The 21384-nt window shown below is 44.9% G+C and overlaps 1 protein-coding gene across 1 annotated transcript in view; it reads left to right on the top strand.

Annotated features, from left to right (window-relative positions):
- LOC137367163 (cyclic nucleotide-binding domain-containing protein 2-like) overlaps positions 1-9708 on the top strand; it is a 172996-nt gene extending 163288 nt beyond the window's left edge. Inside the window, exon 18 of the mRNA XM_068028624.1 lies at positions 9466-9708. Within this exon, the coding sequence (XP_067884725.1) occupies positions 9466-9708 (243 nt within the window). The remainder of the gene's footprint in view (positions 1-9465) is intronic.
- The last annotated feature ends 11676 nt before the right edge of the window (positions 9709-21384 follow it).

The raw sequence follows: 21384 nt of genomic DNA on the forward strand, positions 1-21384 counted from the left end.
TGTGGTTGGGTCGGGCTCGGGTTGGGTTTAAATTGTATACCCAAGCAGGCCTTTAGGTCAGTGGCTAGGAATCCTGTGGTGAGTAACTCACCTGCTGACTCCCCAAAGCCTGTCCACCATCTACAAGGCACAAGTCAGGAGTGTGATGGAATATTCTCCACTTGCCTGGATGGGTGCAGCTCCAACAACACTCAAGAAGCTTGACACCATCCAGGACAAAGCAGCCCACTTAATTGGCATCCCATCCACAAACATTCACTCTCTCCACCACTGACGTACAGTGGCAACAGTGTGTACCATCTATAAGATGCACTGCAGTAACGCACCAAGGCTCCTTCAAGAGCACCTTCCAAACCTGCGACCTCTACCACCTAGAAAGACAAGGGCAGCAGATTCATGGGAACATCAGCACCTGCAAGTTCCCCTCCAAGCCAACACCATCCTGACTTCACTGTCACTGGGTCAAAATCCTGGAACTCTCTTCCTTACAGCACCTACCCTACATGGACTGCAGCAGTTCAAGAAGGCAGCTAACCACCACCTTCTCCAGGGTAATTAGGGATGGGCAATAAATGCTGACCTAGTCAGCGACGCCTACATCCCATGAATGAATAATAAAAAGATGGTTATGTAAATTTTAATCTTTATGGTGACTACTTTTACCAGGTCAGGTTACAATTCACGACAACAATAATCGATTAACCCTATCGTAGAAATGCATTTTGCAGGTCATGTCAGAATGGTCAATTCATTTTTTAGGAAATCGAATATATTTCATCTATATTTATGAACATATCATTAAGACCAGATAGGAAAAATTGAAGCTCTTAATTTTTAATTTTATATAAGCTTTCTACTTTAGTCGGGATGTAGTAAGGAAAAATACATCAATATGAATTGAAAAACTAAAATATTTACATCAACTCTTCCCTTAGTCTTTCTGCCTCCTAGAACTCTCTCTACATCACGAGCTATATTAAAGTGACTTTCAACTTCAATGACAACTTTTTCCCTAATTTTCATATTTGATTATATTGTTACGATTAGGTGAGGAGGGGTCACAAGGCTCCCCCTCTTGTCTCTCTCATCGTTTGATCGCAACAAGGTTTATATCTTTTAAATAATTAATCTACTTACCAATTTAGTGAGTGTTTAACCCTTTATGTGCTATGATCATAAATGAACCAATCGTACAAGTTTTCTTCAGTTTAAACATGAAAGAGGTTAGTTTATTGTACAAAAAATCTAAACCCAATCTAAGTAAAATAATAAAACTATGCTCCAATTTTGTTGCACATATACACCTGAGAATCTCACACACACAAATAGGGAAAGGTTGGACAGACTGGGCTTGTTTTCACTGGAGTGATGAGTGTTCACAGAGTGATGAAGAATAGTTTAGATTGGATTAGAGTCCAGAACAAAAGGTTAATCAGGAGAAAGAAATTAGAGTATGAGAGGAAGCTAGCTAGAAATGTAAAAATGGAAAGCAAGAGTTTCTACAGGTATTTAAAAAGAAAAAAAGTAAGTAAGGAGAGTGTTGGTTCTCTAGAGAGTGAGAATGGGGAGTTAATAGTAGATAATAAGGAAATGGCGGATGCAGTGAACAAATATTTTGCTTTTGTCTTCACTATAGAGGATACAAAAAACATTCCGGCAATAGCTGTAAATCAGGCGGTGGAAGGAAGAGAGGAACTTGGTGAAATTACAATCACCAGGGAAGCAGTACTGACCAAACTGACGGAGCTGCGGTCTGACAAGTCCCCGGGTCCTGATGGGCTTCATCCTAGGGTCTTAAAAGAGGTGGCAAATGAGGTAGTAGATGAGTTGGTGTTAATTTTTCACAAATTGCTAGATTCTGGAAAGGTTCCATCAGACTGGAAAGTAGCAAATATAACCCCTCTATTCAAGAAGTTGTGGGGGGGGTGGGGGTGGTGGGTGGAGCAGAAAATAGGTAACTATAGGCCAGCTAGCTTGACATCTGCTGTGGGGAAGGTGTTAGAATCGATCATTAAGGAGGTTGTAGCTGGGCACTTAGAAAACCTCAAGATAATCAGGAATAGTCAGCATGGTTTTGTGAAAGGGTAATCATGTTTAACCAATTTGTTGGAGTTCTTTGAAGGAGTGACATGTGCTGTGGATAAAGGGGAGCCTGTTGACATACTGTACCTGGATTTCCAGAAGGCATTTGACAAGGTGCCACATAAAAGGTTATTGCGCAACGTAGGAGCTCATGGTGTAAGGGGTAACATATTAGCATGGATGGAAGATTGGCTGGCTGGAAGAAAACAGAGAGAATGCATAAATGGGTCCTTATCTGATTGGCAGGATGTGATGAGTGGAGTCCGCAGGTGTCTGTACCGGGGCCTCAACTTTTTACAATTTATATCAATGACTTAGATGAGGGGAGCGATGGCATGGTAGCTAAATTTGCAGATCGCTCAAAGATAGGTAGAAAAGTATGTTGTGAAGAGGACATAAGGAGGTTGCAAACTGATATAGTGAGTGGGGAAAAATTTTACAGATGGGATATAATGTGGGAAAATGTGAAGTTGTTCACTTTGGCAGGATGAATAAAAAAGTGGAGTATTACTTAAACGGAGAACGACTGCAGAATTCAGAGGTGCAGAGGGATCTAGGTGTTCTAGTGCATGAGTCACAAAAAAGGTAGTATGCAGGTATGGCTGGTAATGAAGAAGGCTAGTGGAATGCTATCCTTTATTACGAGAGGAATTGAAAATAAAAGTAAGGATGTTATGTTTCAGTTATACAGGGCATTGATGAGACCACATCTCAAATACTGTGGGCAGTTTGGGACTCCTTATTGAAGGAAGGATGTAAATGCGTTGGAGGCGGTTCAGAGGATGTTTACTAGATTGATACTTGGAATGAGCGGGTTGTCTTTTGAGGAAAGATTGGACAGACTGGGCTTGTTTTCACTGGAGTTTAGAAGAGTGAGAGGAGACTTGATTGAAGTATATAAGATCCTGAATGGTCTTGACAAGGTGGATGTGGAAAGGATGTTTCCACTTGTGGGTGAGTCCAGAACTAGTGGGCACTGTTTTAAAATTAGGGGACACTGTTTTAGGACAGAGACGAGAAGAAATGTTTTCTGTCAGAGGGTTGTGTGACTTTGGAACTCTCTGCCTTCGAAGGTGGTGCAGGTGGGGACATTGAATATTTTTAAGGCCGAGGTAGATAGATTCTTGTTAGGCAAGGGAATCAAGGGGTATCAGAGTTAGATGGGAGTGTGGAATTTGAAACACAAACAGATCAGTCATATTGAATGGCGGAGCAGGCTCGATGGGCCGAATGGCCTACTTCTGCTTCTAATTCGTATGTTTGTATGTAACAAGTAAAAATAATCTACAGTCTGTGGGGTATGGTAATTCAGTTGTCTTCTGGCTAAATTCGTGGTTCTGAAGTCTCTGGCTGGTAGAAATGCACTTGTAGCCGGCCCCCCTGGTTCAGGGTTTTCTTGGAGACAGTGATATAGGCGATTTTCTGCCCCAGGGTCTCTGTCTGTAACAATGGTAGACTCGGATGTTCCACAGTTGAAGACAGGTTTAGAAACTTGCGATGATACCTGGATAGGTATCCCACCGGGATCTTTCATGGGTTGGCTCCCAAAAGCTTGTCTGCTGTGCGGAACAAAAACTACAAGTTTTACACAGACTGGGGAGACTGTCACATGGCTCTCAGTACCTTTTTTTTCTTTAATTAGATCCAAAGTCTAAAACCCAAATCTCTTTCAGGTTGTATTGTGTCAGTGTTTATCCCCTGGAGGTATGTCTCCACTAGTGACTGCTCCAAGATGGCTTTGAATGTCCTGCTAACGAGGTGATACTGGATAATCTACTCAGCTATCCAAACCATTGTCCTGGATGGGAGACTTGTTAGACATGTGTCTTCAATTCGATGTCCTGGAATGTTTCAATGCAAATTGTGGTGGCCATCTTGGCTGCTAGCTTTTAAAAAGTTAAATGTAGGATCCCAGCTTTCCTTTAAAACGTTTAATGTATGTTTCCAACCGATGAATTAATAATCCTCATTCAGCATAGCATGTTTTCATGACAATGTATAGAAATATATAGAGATGAATATTATGTAATTTTAAAACCAAATTGTTGTTTCTGTTTCTCCATTTGAGATGCTTAGGGTATTTTTAAGTGACTTAATTTGGTGAGTGATATTGGGCTGCAATTAAGCTCTTTGTAGCTTAAACATTCAACAAGATGCAGCTTGTAATCTACAAAATTATTGCAGTTTTCATAGGCATAATTGTATTTTTTTTAAAATCTAGTAATTATTATTATAATGCCATGCATATCTCATACAAATGAGTCAACTTCCTTTTAGAACATGCCTGTGGCAATGGTATGTGTAACAATTATTACTTGTAATGTTAATTTTTAATATTACTGGAAACTTTTCTGAAGAGTAATTTCAGCAAGTACAGTCTTGTTATTGCAGCAGTTTTGGAAGCAAATATTTCTGCTTTAGTTGGAGTTCAATCTAAATTTTAAAATTTACAGTATTAACAAAATTTGAGTGCAATGTATCAGCGTAAGCTTACCAAAAACTATAATATTATAAATATAGCACAATATTCTGGATGCAATGAATAAAAACTGGCATAAAATCAACCAGACTAGCACATGACTGGAATGGTTAGGCCAAGAATGATAATGGGCCCAACTCACAATTCTTTTGATAATCTGCTACAATTTGTTTTCCTCCAGTTGATGTATGTGAAGTTGTGAAGAATGTGAACCATTAACACACTTCCACTTTCAGCGATTGCAGAATCGGTGGCAGTGGGTCAATCCGATTCTGATGTCTATCAGGCGGGGTGTATAATAGTGGCCAATCCTCTAGTGCCGATTTCCCACCACTGACCAAAGTGAGAATCTATTTCATTGTCTTAGGATGTATAATTCTACTGGAATGTTATTGGCAGAAAAGTATTTATTAAGCTATTTATTAAGACCTGTGTCCTGAAAAAATGCCACATAATGGAAAAATTATTTTAATCATGGGATGACCTATTCATTTTTAACATGGCAGTCCAAATGCCCAAAAAGGTTTGACATCCCTCCACTGTTCCAAGGTGCATATTTCATGAATATATTTCCAAAAATCCCAAGCTGTACGGGTACATGCAGATTTTTAAAATTTACTTCCAATGCAGGTTGTCCAATGGAAAGGCACCTCAATTATTTTCCTGATGAGTTGCCAGTCTAATTAGTTTAATCCATGTAACGGAAGATATTAGCTATCTTTTTTACCAGTTGCATAGTGAAAGGATTCCTTGATTAGCCTAGATAGGTTTGGATGATGGCCAGCTCTGTCACAGCCAAGATCAGACATTTTTCCTCTGGCTTCCTGAATACTTCAATTTTGGGATCTCAAGAAATTTGAAATTGTATCCCTAGGATGTAATTTCAAATTGCAGCATCGCCAGCAAAGAGGAGTTCCCTGATGAGGACTTTCCATACTTTGGTCTTCGCTCTTAGGCAGGCAAGGTTGAGCAACCTGCCACCTGATCTTGTGTGGAGGAAAATTCCTTCTTCTGAAGACTTGAACGCGTGTGAGAGCAGCAGGGAGAAGAAAATCCCAAACAGTGTAGATGCGAGAACACAGCCCTGTTTCACGCCACTCAGGATAGGAAAGGGGTCAGATGAGGCACCGCTATGCTGAGTTGTGCCTTTCATATTGTTATGGAATGAGGTGATGATACTTAGTAGCTTTGGTGGACATCCGATCTTTTCTCGTAGTCTGAAGAGACCACGTCTGCTGACGAGGTCAAAGGCTTTGGTGAGATCAATGAAAGCAATGTAGAGGGGCATCTGTTGTTCGCGGCATTTCTCCTGTAGCTGACGAAGGGAGAACGGCATGTCAATGGTGGATCTCTCTGCTCGAAAGCCACACTGTGCCTCTTTGCTGACGATGCTGCATTAACATCTCACACTGAAGAGTGTCTGCAGAGTCTCATCGACAGGTTTGCGGCTGCCTGCATCGAATTTGGCCTAACCATCAGCCTCAAGAAAACGAACATCGTGGGACAGGACGTCAGAAATGCTCCATCCATTAATATCGGCGACCACGCTCTGGAAGTGGTTCAAGTGTTCACCTACCTAGGCTCAACCATCACCAGTAACCTGTCTCTCGATGTAGAAATCAACAAGCGCATGGGAAAGGCTTCCACTGCTATGTCCAGACTGGCCAAGAGAGTGTGGGAAAATGGCGCACTGACACGGAACACAAAAGTCCGAGTGTATCAAACCTGTGTCCTCAGTACCTTGCTCTACGGCAGCGAGGCCTGGACAACGTATGTCAGCCAAGAGCAACGTCTCAATTCATTCCATCTTTGCTGCCTCCGGAGAATCCTTGGCATCAGGTGGCAGGACTGCATCTCCAACGCAGAAGTCCTCGAGGCGGCCAACATCCCCAGCTTATACACACTACTGAGTCAGCAGCACTTGAGATGGCTTGGCCATGTGAGCCGCATGGTAGATGACAGGATCCCCAAGGACACATTGTACAGCGAGCTCGCCACTGGTATCAGACCTACCGGCCGTCCATGTCTCCACTTCAAAGACGTCGGCAACCGCGACATGAAGTCCTGTGACATTGATCACAAGTCGTGGGAGTCAGTTGCCAGCAATCGCCAGAGCTGGCGGGCAGCCATAAAGACGGGGCTACAGTGTGGCGAGTCGAAGAGACTTAGCAGTTGGCAGGAAAAAAGACAGAAGCGCAAGGGGAGAGCCAACTGTGTAATAGCCCCGACAAACAATTTTTTCTGCAGCACCTGTGAAAGAGTCTGTCACTCTAGTATTGGCCTTTATAGCCACTCCAGGCGCTGCTCCACAAATCACTGACCACCTCCAGGCACTTACCCATTGTCTCCCGAGACAAGGAGGCCAAAGAAGAAGAAGAATTTCAAATTCTTTTCACATTGTTAAATCCCAAAACCATTTTCTCAAACATATTACTTAAGCAGATGCAAATTAATGAGTAGGAACAAAAAGTCAGCAATGAATAAAACTTGGTTAACAGTTTTATATATACACAAACATATATATAGGTTGCGAAATGGGGCTCCCTGGTGCCTCTGGTGCCTGCACTATGGAAGCCCCAATGTCAGAAAATGGTGCTTGCTGCCTTCCTGGCTATTTCCGGCATGGGCCATGTGGTGTCACATACCGGATAGGACATGAGCATGGGGGTGATGTGTGCACTGGAAGCTGTCGACGTTGGCAGATTGTGATGTCAAACAGCCATTCCAGCTGATTCCTGGCATCTTCGGGCCGCCATGAAGAACAAAAGGCTGGCTGCTCAGAGACAAGTGATAACCCCTCAACATTGAAGACCTCCCTCCACCAACTGAACATACAAGGACAATGGGTGTATAGTGAAAGCCTTGCTGCCACCAGAAACATAGTGGAGCATACCATCAGTGTGCTTAAGCAATGGTTTTGCTGCCTGGAGCACTCGAGGGGAGCCCTACAATACTCTCTGGAATGTGTTCCAAGTTTGTGGTCAACAAGATCATGGCTGATCTGATTGTGACCTCAACTCCATATTCCCGCATACCCCCGATAACCTTTCACCCCCTTGCTTATCAAGAATCTATCTACCTCTGCCCTAAAAATATTCAAAGACTCTGCTTCCACCACCTTTTGAGGAAGAGAGTACCAAAGACTCTGAGAGAAAAACATCTCTCCTCCTCTCTATTTTAAATGGGCAACCCCTTATTTTTAAACAGTGATCTCTTGTTCCAGATTCTCCCACAAGGGGAAACAGCCTTTCCACATCCATCCTGTCAAGATCCCTCAAGATCTTATATATTTCAATCAAGACACCTCTTACTCTTCTAAACTCTCGTGGATACAAAGCCTAACCTGGCCAACCTTTCCTCATAAGACAACCCGCCCATTCCAGATATGGTTCCAGGTTCTCCACAGCCTCACTTATTACAAGGACACAGCTATAACCACCAGGCAACCAGAGGGGACATCAGGAGAAGGAGAACCTCGCCCTCCAGTGAGCTGGTACACTATCCTTTCACCCTGGCCTGGCTGCAGCCCGCTTGTGTCTGATGATTCACCATGCGCCGATCTCGACTTTATACTACCCGCTAAAGTTTGCGCAGTGCCAGTGATCTGAGCTAGTGGCTGCGAGTGTCAGATAAAGTGACTGTACTGCTTCATCAGTAGTGTAGTGTTGCTCTCACACTTCCTCCTGAGGCTGCTGTGACTGGGCAGACAGCAGTTCCTGGGTGTCTGGAAGTGGAAAATCAGAAGGTGAGGGTTGGGATGAGGGAAGGGGGAGGCATGGAAAGCAGGAGGTCCATGGTCGCACCATCAGCAGCTTGTACTTCATGCCAGATAGCAGGATGAGGGTGAGGTGGGAATTGAGAAGGGACATAAGGCAGGAACATACAGTCAACCTCGATATGCTCACGATGCTGGATGCAACAGACTCTGTTGCAGCTGGCCCTATGATGCGAAGCACCAGTTCCTCTACAGGACTCAGGTGATGCAGGCATGCCTGTCCTTTGTTGGTTCTGTTCTTCTCCCTGTGATTGTATGCAACTATGTCCTGCAAAAGAGAGGGACGAATGCTAATGATTGCATTGCACTGTGTTTGAGTGATGTGCCTGCCATAGCTGAATAGCTGGAGGTATGTGCAGGTTGCAAGAGGTGGGTGTGAGGCTTGCATCATTGGAAGGTGTGTGAGGGTAAGGTGGAGAATCTGAATGTTAGGCCTGGGTCCTGAGTGCTAGGGATTACTGCTGTGTAAGTGATTGGGTGTGGTGCATTGAGTAGTGTGAGAGTTTGGTGATGTAATGGGTAGGAAATATCATTTGAAGATGCATCCAGTGACCTTGGCCACACACGTGAGATCATTGAACCTCTTATGGCACTGCTACCAGATCTTTGGGACCAGACTCCTTTGCCACCTGCTTCCACTCCCTTCAGATGGTGTTTCTTGAGGGCTGCCTGAACCCCCTGCAGAAACAAGACCTCTCTCCTCCCATCCTCCTCTAGTGCCGCATCCGTGAACTTGGGAGCCCTCTCTGTTCCCTGGTGCTCCATTTGTTTAGCTTCTACTTGCAGCCAATTTCACTACAGGCAGTCAGCAGCAGTGCCTTCTAATGAGTGCAGCTCCCCTGCTTCCTTAAAGTGCTTGCAGGCTAGCTGGAACACATGTCAGACATGCACGTTGATAGGCCATCCATTCAACCATCCAGCAGCTTGGCTTGTGCTCACTAAGCATTATAATCATTCTAATGAGGCAATATGGTTTGCATCAACGGACTGGGCATGAACAGATTGAGAATCTGCCTCCCCCATGCCCGAAAATGAGGGGAGGCACGATTAGTTTATACCGGATTATAGATCTGCACATATGTTGATTTGACTGTATTTTTAACCATGGGACTTTTTTTCCTGTCTGCAGGTTAGTGATGGAGCTGAGTGTATTTTCATCCCAAAAAAGCTATTCCTGGGTGAGGCACCGGCCAAATCTAGACAAGATGCACTGGAGCTAGTGAACATGTACCCAACTGAACAAATCATTAGACAGAACTTTGCTCGACAGCAGGAATGGAGTTTGTACAAAGCTAGACTTATCAAACAATTGCTTGGTGACAGTGTAAAGCAGAGGTCTGTTTCTGTAAAGCCAGGAAAGACAACTTTCTAATTATGTTTTAATTAGGACTGCAATTACTATGTGGTAACTAGGTTATTACTAAAATAATTGGTAATTATAGCTTAAGTTAATGTTTAACAACTTAATAAAATTGGTCTAGAAATTGTGCAACATAGTTCAAATGGTGAACAGGAAGCACGTGCACAATTCAGGCCGATTGAGAAGGGACAAGCAAGAGGCATCCTTTACCCACACCTAAAGCAGGCATAAGGCCCTCTGCACATCAAATAGGCATTCCTGAATTGCTCGGCCAATTTGTTGCATTATCCACTATAATTTATTTTCCATGATGTATACATCTTCCGACATTGTTTAAACTAGTGAAACAATTAAAACTACTTTTGAAAATTGTTTGACAGTTTTTTATTTAAATGTTTCTCACCAATTTTGGTATTCTGCTCCCATTTTCCTTCAACTTCATAAATGTCATAGCAATGAACTTACTGGTGGTGGATTGTGTTTTTTTATTATTCATTCATGGGAAGTGGGCGTCACTGGCTATGCCAGCATTTATTGCCCATCCCTAATTGCTCTTGAGAAGGTGGCAGTGAGCTGCCTTCTTGAACCGCTGCAGTCCGTGTGAGGTAGGTATACTCACAGTGCTGTTAGGAAGGGAGTTCCAGGATTTTGACCCAGTGACAGTGAAGAAACGGCGATATAGTTCCAAGTCAGGATGGTGTGTGACTTGGAGGGGAACTTGCAGGTGGTGATGTTCCCATGAATCTGCTGCTCTTGTCCTTCGAGGTGGTAGAGGCCACGGGTTTGGAAGGTGCTGTCTATGGAGCCTTGGTGCGTTGCTGCAGTGCATCTTGTAGATGGTACACACTGCTGCCACTGTGCGTTGGTGGTGGAGGGAGTGAATGTTTGTGGATGGGGTGCCAATCAAGCGGGCTGCTTTGTCCTGGATGGTGTCGAGCTTCTTGAGTGTTGTTGGAGCTGCACCCCCATCCAAGCAAGTGGAGCGTATTCAATCACATTCCTGACTTGAGCCTTGTGGTGGACAGGTTTTGGGGAGTCAGGAGGTGAGTTACTCACCGCATGATTCCTACCCTGTGACCTGCTCTTGTAGCCACGGTATTTATATGGCTACTCCAGTTCAGTTTCTGGTCAATGGTAGCCCCTAGGATGTTGATAGCGGGGGATTCAGTGATCATAATGCTTGATAGTACATGTCAAGAGGAGTTGGTTAGATTCTCTCTCGTTTGAGATGGTCATTGCCTGGCACTAATGTGGTGCGAATGTTACTTGCCACTTATGACCCCAAACCTGGATATTGTCTAGTTCTTGGGCATTTCTACATGGACTACTTCTGTATTTGAGGAGTTGCTAATGATGCTGAACATTGTGCAATCATCAGCGAACATCCCCACTTCTGACCTTATGATTGAAGGAAGGTCATTGATGAAGCGGTTGAAGATGGTTGGGCCTAGGACACTACCCTGAGGAACTCCTGTAGTGATGTCCTGGAGCTCAGATGACAGACCTCCAACAACCACAGCCATCTTCCTTTGCGCTAGGTATGACTCCAACCAGCAGAGAGTTTTCCCCCTGATTCCCATTGACTCCAGTTTTGCTAGGGCTCCTTGATGCCATACTCGGTCAAATGCTGCCTTGATGTCAAGGGCAGTCACTCTCACCTCACCTCTTGAGTTCAGCTCTTTTGTCCATGTTTGAACCAAGGCTGTAATGAGGTCAGGTGCTGAGTGGTGCTGTCGGAACCCAAATTGGGTATCACTGAGCAGGTTATTGCTAAGCAAGTGCTGCTTGATGGCACTGTTGATGACACCTTCCATCACTTTGCTAATGATTGTGAGTAGACTGATGGGGCGGTAATTGGCTGGGTTGGACTTGTCATCCTTTTTGTGTACAGGACATACCTGGGCAATTTTCCACATTGCAGGGTAGATGCCAGTGTTATAGCTGTACTGGAACAGCTTGGCTAGGGGTGCGACAAGTTCTGGAGCACAGGTCTTCAGTACTATTGCCGGAATGTTGTCTGGACCCATAGCCTTTGCAGTATCCAGTGCCTTCAGTTGTTTCTTGATATCACGCAGAGTGAATCGAATTGGCTGAAGTCTGGTATCTGTAATGCTGGGGACTTCAGGAGCAGACCGAGATGGATCATCAACTCGGCACTTCTGGCTGAAGATTGTTGCAAATGCTTCAGCCTTATCTTTCGCACTGATGTGCTGGGCTCCCCCATCATTGAGGATGGGGATATTTGTGGAGCCACCTCCTCCAGTTAGTTGTTTAATTGTCCACCACCATTCATGGCTGGATGTGGCAGGACTGCAGAACTTAGATCTGATCCGTTGGTTATAGGATTGCTTAGCTCTGTCTATCGCATGCTGCTTATGCAGTTTGGCACGCAGATAGTCCTGAGTTGTAGCTTCACCAGGTTGACACCTCATTTTGAGGTATGCCTGGTGCTGCTCCTGGCATGCCCTCCTGCACTCTTCATTGAACCAGGGTTGGTCTCCTGGCTTGATGGTAATGGTAGTTTAGTTTCTGCCCAAATTTAGGACATTGGTGAAAGAAAAAGATTGCAAAGTGTCGCTCCGAATGTTTAAATTTGTAATAATAAATACAGTATCTTTTATGCTTTGTTTATTGTGCCCGTACATACTAGCACTGCTGCTGCGTTTTTCTGAATAAATAATAGTTACCGTTTTTTATTGTGTATCATTTTAAACTCCCAAAGCTACCATGTTTTACATGGTCCTGATTGGTGACGCTTTAAAACGTAAAATCGATTTTCAAAAGATTGCACAATTGATTTATTAATATTGCATATATTTTGTATCGTGGTGAAAATGGTGATCTGATCACTACAAGTTTGGTGAGCATTCAAATCTTACTGGACAACACTGTTGTAGATGGTGGATAGGCTTTGGGGAGCTAGGAGGTGAGTTACTCACTTCAGAATTGCCAGCCTCTGACCTGCTGTTTAGCCACAACATTTATGTGACAGGTCAATGGTAACCTCCAGGATGTTGATGACAGGAGATTTAGCAACAGTAATTCTGTTAAATATCAAGGAGAAGTAGATGCTGCCAGACCTGCTGAGTAGTTAGACTCTTGTTGGAGATAGTTATTGCCTGGGGTTCATGTGGTGCAAATGTTACTTGCCACTTAACAGCCCAAGCCTGAATGCTGTGCAGTTCTTGCTGCATGTGGGCACGGACTGCTTCAGTATCTGAGGAGTTGCGAATGGAACTGGACACTATGCAATCATCAGCAAACATCCCCACTTCTGAGCTTATGATGGAACTGAATTATGATCACTACCACCAAAATACTCTCCCACTGACACCCCTTCCACCTGCCTAGCTTAATTTCCTAAAATTAAATCCAGAACTGTCCCTTCTCTCATGGGTTTGCTATGTACTGGCTAAAAGGAATTTTCTTGAATGCAGTTTAAGAATTCTGTGCCCTCTATAGCTTTTATATTGATTTCATCCCCGATAATATAAGGGTAGTTGAAATCCCCTACTTTGACTGTCCAATTGTTTTTGCCCTTCTCAGCAATTTGTCTACATCTTAGCTCTTCTATCTCTGACTTTTTGGATTCTGCCAGGGCCACTCAGTTCCAGACCTCATTACAGCCTTGGTTCAAATATGGACAAATAGCTGAACACTAGAGGTGAGGTGAGAGTGACTGTCCTTAACATCAAGGCAGCACTTGACTGAGTATGGCATCAAGGAGCCCGAGCAAAACTGGAGTCAATGGGAATCAGGAGGAAAGCTCTCTGCTGGTTGGAGTCATACCTAGCGCAAAAGAAGATAGTTGTGGTTGTTGGAGGTCAATCATCTGAGCTGCAGGACATCACTGCAGGAGTTCCTCAGGGTAGTGTCCTCGGCCCAAACATCTTCAGCTGCTTCATCAATGACCTTCAATCATAAGGTTGCTCGCTGGGGATGTTCGCTGATGATTGCACAATGTTCAGCACCATTCGCGACTCCTCAAATACTGAAGCAGTCTGTGTAGAAATGCAGCAAGACCTGGACAATATCCAGGCTTGGGCGAACAAGTGGCAAGTAACATTCGCACCACACAAGTGCCAGGCAATGACCATCTCCAACAAGACAGAATCTGACCATCTTCCCTTGACATTCAATGGCATTACCATTGCTGAATCCCCCATTAATAATATCCTAGGGGCTACCATTGACCAGAAACTGAACTGGAGTAGCCATATAAATACTATGGCTACAGGAGCAGGTCAGAGGCTAGGAATCCTGTGGCGAGTAACTCACCTCCTGACTCCCCAAAGCATGTCCGCCATCTACAAGGCTCAAGTCAGGAGTGTGATGGAATACTCTCCACTTGCCTGGATGGGTGCAGCTCCAACAACACTCAAGAAGCTCGACACCATCCAGGACAAAGCAGCCCGCTTGATTGGCACCCCATCGACAAACATTCACTCCCTCCATCACCGACGCACAGTGGCAGCAGTGTGTACCATCTACAAGATGCACTGCAGCAATGCACCAAGGCTCCTTGGACAGCACCTTCCAAACCCGCGACCTCTACCAACTAGAAGGACAAGGGCAGCAAATGCATGGGAACACCACCACCTGCAAGTTCCCCTCCAAGTCACAAACCATCCTGACTTGGAACTATATCGCCGTTCCTTCACTGTCACTGGGCCAAAATCCTGGAAATCCCTTCCTAACAGCACTGTGGGTGTACCTACCATACATGGACTGCAGTGGTTCAAGAAGGCAGCTCACCACCACCTCCTCAAGGGCAATTAAGGATGGGCAATAAAATGCTGGCCTGGCCAGCGATGCCCACATCCCATGAATAAATAACAAAAAATATGATAAAACAGGATCTGGTCAAAGTGGACTGGGAGCAGCTACTTGTAGTAAAGTGGGAGTCATTCAAAAAGGAAATAGTGAGAGTTCAGGGCCATCATATTCCCGGAAAGGTGAAGGGGAGGACCAACAAGTCCAGGGAACCCTGGATGTCAAGGGATATAGAGATTGGATAAGTTTAAAAAAGAAAGGGGGCTTATGGCAGATTCAGAGCCCTGAAAACAGCGGAGGTCCTAGAGGAGTATAGAAAGTGTAGGGGGGGTACATAAAAAAGTAATTAGGAGAATGAAGTGGGGGCATGAAAAAACACTGGAGGGCAAAATAAAGGAAAATCCTAAGACGTTTTATAAGTGTATTAAGGGCAAGAGGATAACCAGGGAAAGAGTAGGATCCATTAGGGACAAAAGTGGTCATCTGTGTGTGGAGCCAGAGGACATAGGTGATGTTTTTAATGATTACTTTTCATCTGTGTTCACTATGGAGAAGGATGGTGTAGGTGTAGAGATCAGGGAGGGGATTGTGATATACTCGAACAAATTAGCTTTGAAAGGGAGGAAGTATTAGCGGTATTAGCGGGCTTAAAAAGTGGATAAATCCCCAGGCCCAGATGAGATGTATCCCAGGCTATTATGTGAGGCAAGGGAGAAGATAGCAGGGGCTCTGACACAAATTTTCAAATCCTCTCTGGCCACAGGAGAGGTGCCAAAGGACTGGAGGACAGTGAATGTGGTACCATTATTCAAGAAGGGTAGCAGGGATACACTAGGTAATTACAGGCTGGTGAGTCTAACATCAGTGGTAGGCAAACTACGGGAAAAAATTCTGAGGGACAGGATTAATCTCCACTGGAGAGGCAGGGATTAATCAAGAATAGTCAGCATGGCTTTATCGGGGGGGATCGTGTCTAACAAACATGATTGAATATTTCGAGGAGGTGACTAGATGTGTAGATGAAGGTAAAGCAGTTGATGTAGTTTACATGGACTTCGGTAAGGCTTTTGATAAGGTCCCACATGGGAGATTGGTCTAGAAGGTAGGAACCCATAGGATCCAGGGCAATTTAGCAAATTGGATCCAAAATTGGCTTAGTGGCAGGAGGCAGAGGGTGATGGTCGAGGGTTGTTTTTACGATTGGAAGCCTCTGACCAGTGGTGTACCGCAGGGATCGGTGCTGGGACCCTTTCTGTTTGTAGTGTACATTATGATTTAGACATGAATATTGGATATATGTTCAGTAAGATCGCAGATGACACGAAAATTGGTGCTGTCGTAAATAGCGAGGAGGAAAGCCTTAGATTACAGGACAATATAGATGGGCTGGTAAGATGGGCGGAGCAGTGGCAAATGGAATTTAATCCTGAGAAATGTGAGGTGATGCATTTTGGGAGGACTAACAAGACAAGGGAATATACAATGGGTGGTAGGACCCTAGGAAGTACAGATTGTCAGAGGGGACCTTGGTATACTTGTCCATAGATCACTGAAGGCAGCAACACAGTAGATAAGGTGGTTAGGAAGGCGTATGGGATACTTCCATTATTAGCCGAGGCATAGAACATAAGAGCAGGAAGGTTATGATGGAGCTGTATAAAACACTAGTTAGGCCACAGCCTAGTTGTGTACAGTTCTGGTCACCACACTATAGGAAGGATGTGATTGCACTGGAGAGGGTGCAGAGGAGATTCACCAGGATGTTGTCTGGGCTGGAGCATTTCAGCTATGCAGAGAGACTGGATAGGCTAGGATTATTTTCCTTTGAGCAGAGAAGGCTGAGGGGGGACCTGATTGAGGTATACAAAATTATGAGGGGCATTGATAGGTTAGATAGGAAGAAATTTTTTCCCTTAGCGGAGGTGTCAATAATCAGGGGGCATAGATTTAAGATAAGGGGCAGGAGGTTTAGAGAGGATTTGAGAAAAAAAAAATTTCACCCAGAGGTTGGTTGGAATCTGGAACACACTGCCTGAAGGGATGGTGGAGGCAGGAATCCTCACAACATTTAAGAAGTATTTAGATGAGCACTTGAAATGCCATAGGATACAACGGGCCAAGTGCTGGAACATGGGATTAGAATAGATAGGTGCTTGATGGCCGGTGTGGACACGATGGGCTGAAGGGCCTGTTTGTGTGCTGTATAACTCTATGACTCTATTACTCTATCAACTGTCATTCCTGCCCTTCATAAAGCCATGTTTCAATAATAGCTATATCATACTTCCAAGTGTCTACCTGTGCCCGCAGCTCATCTGCTTTATTTGCTAGACTTCTTGCACTGAAGTATATACCATTAATCACTGAACAGCTCCTTTGTTGCCTATTTTCTAGTCTTGTTTGCTTTGCTTTCCATATTTACTTACTAATTTTCCACCTTCCATTTCCAGCTTTGGTTTTCTTGCTTCTGAATCCATGCTCAGGCTTGCCCCGCCAAGCAAGTTTAAACCCTCCCCATCAGAGCTAGCAAACCTCCCTGCAAGCATATTGGTCCTGGCACTGTGGAGGTGCAATTGATCTGGCATGTACACCTCCCCCAGAACCCTCCCAATGCCCAAGAATTTAAAGCCCTCCCTCCTGTACCATCTCTCCAGCCATGCATTTATCTGTACTATCCGCCTGTTTCTATACTCATTTGCACGTGGCACTGGGAGTAATCCAGAGATTACTACCTCTCAGGTACTGCTTATAATTTCTTTCCTAGCTTCCTAAAATCTGCTTGCAGGAACTCCTCCTTCTTTCTATCTATGCTGTCAATACCAATATGAACCACGACTTAGGACTGTTCACCCTCTCCCTCAGAATGTCCTACAGCTGCTCAGTGACATCCTGAGGCAACATACCATCCTGGAATCACATTGATTGCAGTAACACCTATTTGTTCCTCTAACAATTGAATCTCCTATCACTACTGCTTTTCTGATCTTCCTGCTCCCCACCTGTACAGCTGAGCCACCCATGCTGCATCAAGGAGCCCCAGCAAAACTGCAGTCAATGGGAATCAGGGGGAAAATCCCCCGCTAGTTGGATTCATACTAAGCACAAAGGAAGATGGCTCTGGTTGTTGGAGGAAATCAGTCCAAGGACATCATTGCAGGAGTTCCTCAGGGCAGTGTCTTAGGCCCAACCATCTTCAGCTGCTTCATCAATGACTTTCCCGTTATCATAAGGGCAGAAATGGGGATGTTCGCTGATGATTGCAGAAAGTTCAGCACCATTCGCGACTTCTCAGATACTAAAGCAGCCCATATCCATATGCAGCAAGACCTGGACAATATCCAGGCTTGGGTTTAGATTAGATTAGAGATACAGCACTGAAACAGGCCCTTCGGCCCACCGAGTCTGTGCCGACCATCAACCACCCATTTATACTAATCCTACACTAATCCCATATTCCTACCAAACATCCCCACCTGTCCCTATATTTCCCTACCACCTACCTATACTAGTGACAATTTATAATGGCCAATTTACCTACCAACCTGCAAGTCTTTTGGCTTGTGGGAGGAAACCGGAGCACCCGGAGAAAACCCACGCAGACACAGGGAGAACTTGCAAACTCCACACAGGCAGTACCCAGAATCGAACCCGGGTCCCTGCAGCTGTGAGGCCGCAGTGCTAACCACTGCGCCACTGTGCCGCCCATAAGTTCATAAGTGGCAAGTAACATTCATGTCAGACAAATGCCAGGCAATGACCATCTCAAACAAGAGAGAAGCTAACCCTCTCCCCTTGACGTTCAATGGCATTATGATCACTGAATCTCCCACTATCAACATCCTGGGGGTCACCATTGACCAGAAACTGAACTGCACAAGCCACATAAATGCTGTGGCTACAAGAGCAGATCAGAGGCTGGGAATTCTGCGGTGAGTACCTTGCCTCCTATCTCCCCAATTCCTGTCCACCACTCACAAGGCACAAGTCAGGAGTGTGATGTAAAACTCTCCACTTGCCTGGATGGGTACAGCTCCAACAACACTCAAGAAACTCGATACTATCCAGGACAAAGCAGCCTGTTTGATTGGCACCCCATCCACCATCTCCAACATTCACTCCCTTTACCACTGATGCACAGTGGCAGCAGTGTGTACCATCTACAAGATGCACTGCAGCAACTCACCAAGGTTTCTTCGACAGCACCTTCCAAACCTGTGACCTCTACAACCTAGAAGGACAAGGACAGCAGTTGCATGGGAACACCACCATCTGCAAGTTCCCTTCCAAGCCGTACACTATCCTGACTTGGAACTATATCACCGTTCCTTCACTGGCGCTGGGTCAAAATCCTGGAATTCCCTTCCGAACAGCAATGTTCGTGTGCCGACCCTCCAAGGACTGCAGCGGTTCAAGAAGGCAGCTCACCACCACCTTCTCAAGGACAATTAGGAATGAGCAATAAATGCTGACCTAGCCAGCAATGCCCACATTCTGTGAACAAATTGAAAAAAAATGGGTTAGGTTTGCCATTGTTGTTTCCAGTGCCTAGGTCGATGACAGGTGGTTCATCTGCTTTGATTCTTCTTATTATTTTCTGTAGCAGTTTGATACAACTGAGTGGTTTGCTTCGCTATTTCAGAGGACAGTTAAGAATCAACCACATTGCTGTAGGTCTGGAATCACAAATAGGCCAGATAGGGTAAAGATGGCAGATTTTCTTCCCTGAACGACACTGGCGAAGCAAATGTGTTTTTACAACAATCGGTAATTTTCATGGTTACCATTATTAATATTAACTTTGATTTCAGATTTATTAGATTAACTGAATTTAAATTCCCCACCTGCCTTGGTTGGATTTTAAACTAATGTCTCTGCAGCATTAATCCATTACTCTGGATTACTAGTCCAGTAACATAACAACTACACTACTGTTCCCTGAAAATATTGCAACTGAAGTTGGCAAGGGCACAAAATGTACTCTGGGTGGGGGACTTCAATGTCCATCACCAAGAGTGGCTCGTTCGCACTTCTACTGATAGAGCTGGCGGAGTCCTAAAGGACATAGCTGCTAGACTGGGTATGCAGCAGGTGGTGAGGGAACCAAAAAGAGGGAAAAATATACCTGACCTCGTCCTCATCAATCTGCCTGCCACAGATGCATCTGTCCATGACAGTATTGGTAGGAGTGACCACTGCATAATCCTTGTGGAGACAAAGCCCTGTTTTCACATTGAGGATACCCTCCATCGTGTTGTGTGGCACTACCACTGTGCTAAATGGGATAGATTTCGAACAGATCTAGCAATGCAACACTGGGCATCCATAAAGCGTTGTGGGCCATCAACAGCAGCAGAATTGTATTCAACCACAATCTGCAACCTCATGGCCCGGCATATTCCCCACTCTACCATTGCCATCAAGCTGGGGAGCCAATCCTGTTTCAATGAAGAGTGCAGGAGGGCATCCCAGGAGCAGCATCAGGCATGCCTCATAATGAGATGTCAACCTGATGAAGCTACAACCCAGGACTACCTGCGTGCTAAACAGCATAAGCAGCAAGCGATAGACAGGGCTAAGTGATCCCCCAAACAACGGATCAGATCTAAGCTCTGCAGTCCTGTCACATCCAGTTGTGAATGGTGGTGGACAATTAAACAACTAACTGGAGGAGGTGGCTCTGCAAATATCCCCATTCTCAATGATGAGGGAGCCCAGCACATCATTGCAAAAGATAAAGCTGAATCATTTGCAACAATCTTCAGCCAGAAGTGCCGAGTGGATGATCCATCTCGGCCTCCTCCTGAAGTCCCCAGCATCACAGGTACCTGTCTTCAGCCAATTGGATTCACTCCACGTGATATCAAGAAATGACCTGAAGGCACTGGATACTGCAAAGGCGATGGGCCCTGAAAACATTCTGACAATAATCCAGTACAGCTGCAACACTGGCATCTACCCTGCAATGTGGAAAATTGCCCAGGTATGTCCTGTATACAAAAAGCAGGACAAGTCCAACCTGGCTAATTACCGCCCCATCAGTCTACTCTCAATCATCAGCAAAGTGATGGAAGGTTCCATCGACAGTGCTATCAAGTGGCACTTGCTTCGCAATAACCTGCTCACGGATGCTCAGTTTGGATTCCGCCAGGGCCACTCAGTTCCTGACCTCATTACGGCCTTAGTTTAAATATGGACAAATAGCTGAACTCTAGAGGTGAGGTGAGAGTGACTGTCCTTGACATCAAGGCAGCACTTGACTGAGTATGGCATCAAGGAGCCCCAGCAAAACTGGAGTCAATGGGAATCAGGAGGAAAGCTCTCTGCTGGTTGAAGTCGTACCTAGCGCAAAAGAAGATGGTTGTGGTTGTTGGAGGTTAATCATTTCAGCTCCAGGACATCACTGCACGGGTTCCTCAGGGTAGTGTCCTAGGCCCAACCATCTTCAGCTGCTTCATCAATGACCTTCCTTCAATCATGAGGTCAGAAGTGGGGATGTTCTCTGATGATTGCACAATGTTCAGCATCATTAGCAACTCCTCAAATACAGAAGTAGTCCATGTAGAAATGCACAAGAACTGGACAATATCCAGGTTTGGGGTCATAAGTGGCAAGTAACATTCGCACCACACAAGTGCCAGGCAATGACCATCTCAAACAAGAGAGAATCTAACCATCTCCTCTTGACATGTACTATCAAACATTATGATCACTGAATCCCCCACTATCAACATCCTAGGGGTTACCATTGACCAGAAACTGAACTGGAGTAGCCATATAAATACTGTGCCTACAAGAGCAGGTCAGAGCCTAGGAATACTGCGGCAAGTAACTCACCTCCTGTCTCCCCAAAGCCTGTCCATCATCTACAAGGCATAAGTCAGGAGTGTGATGAATACTCTCCAGTTGCCTGGATGT

Source organism: Heterodontus francisci, chromosome 1 (assembly GCF_036365525.1).
Source record: "Heterodontus francisci isolate sHetFra1 chromosome 1, sHetFra1.hap1, whole genome shotgun sequence".
NCBI lineage: Eukaryota > Metazoa > Chordata > Chondrichthyes > Heterodontiformes > Heterodontidae > Heterodontus > Heterodontus francisci.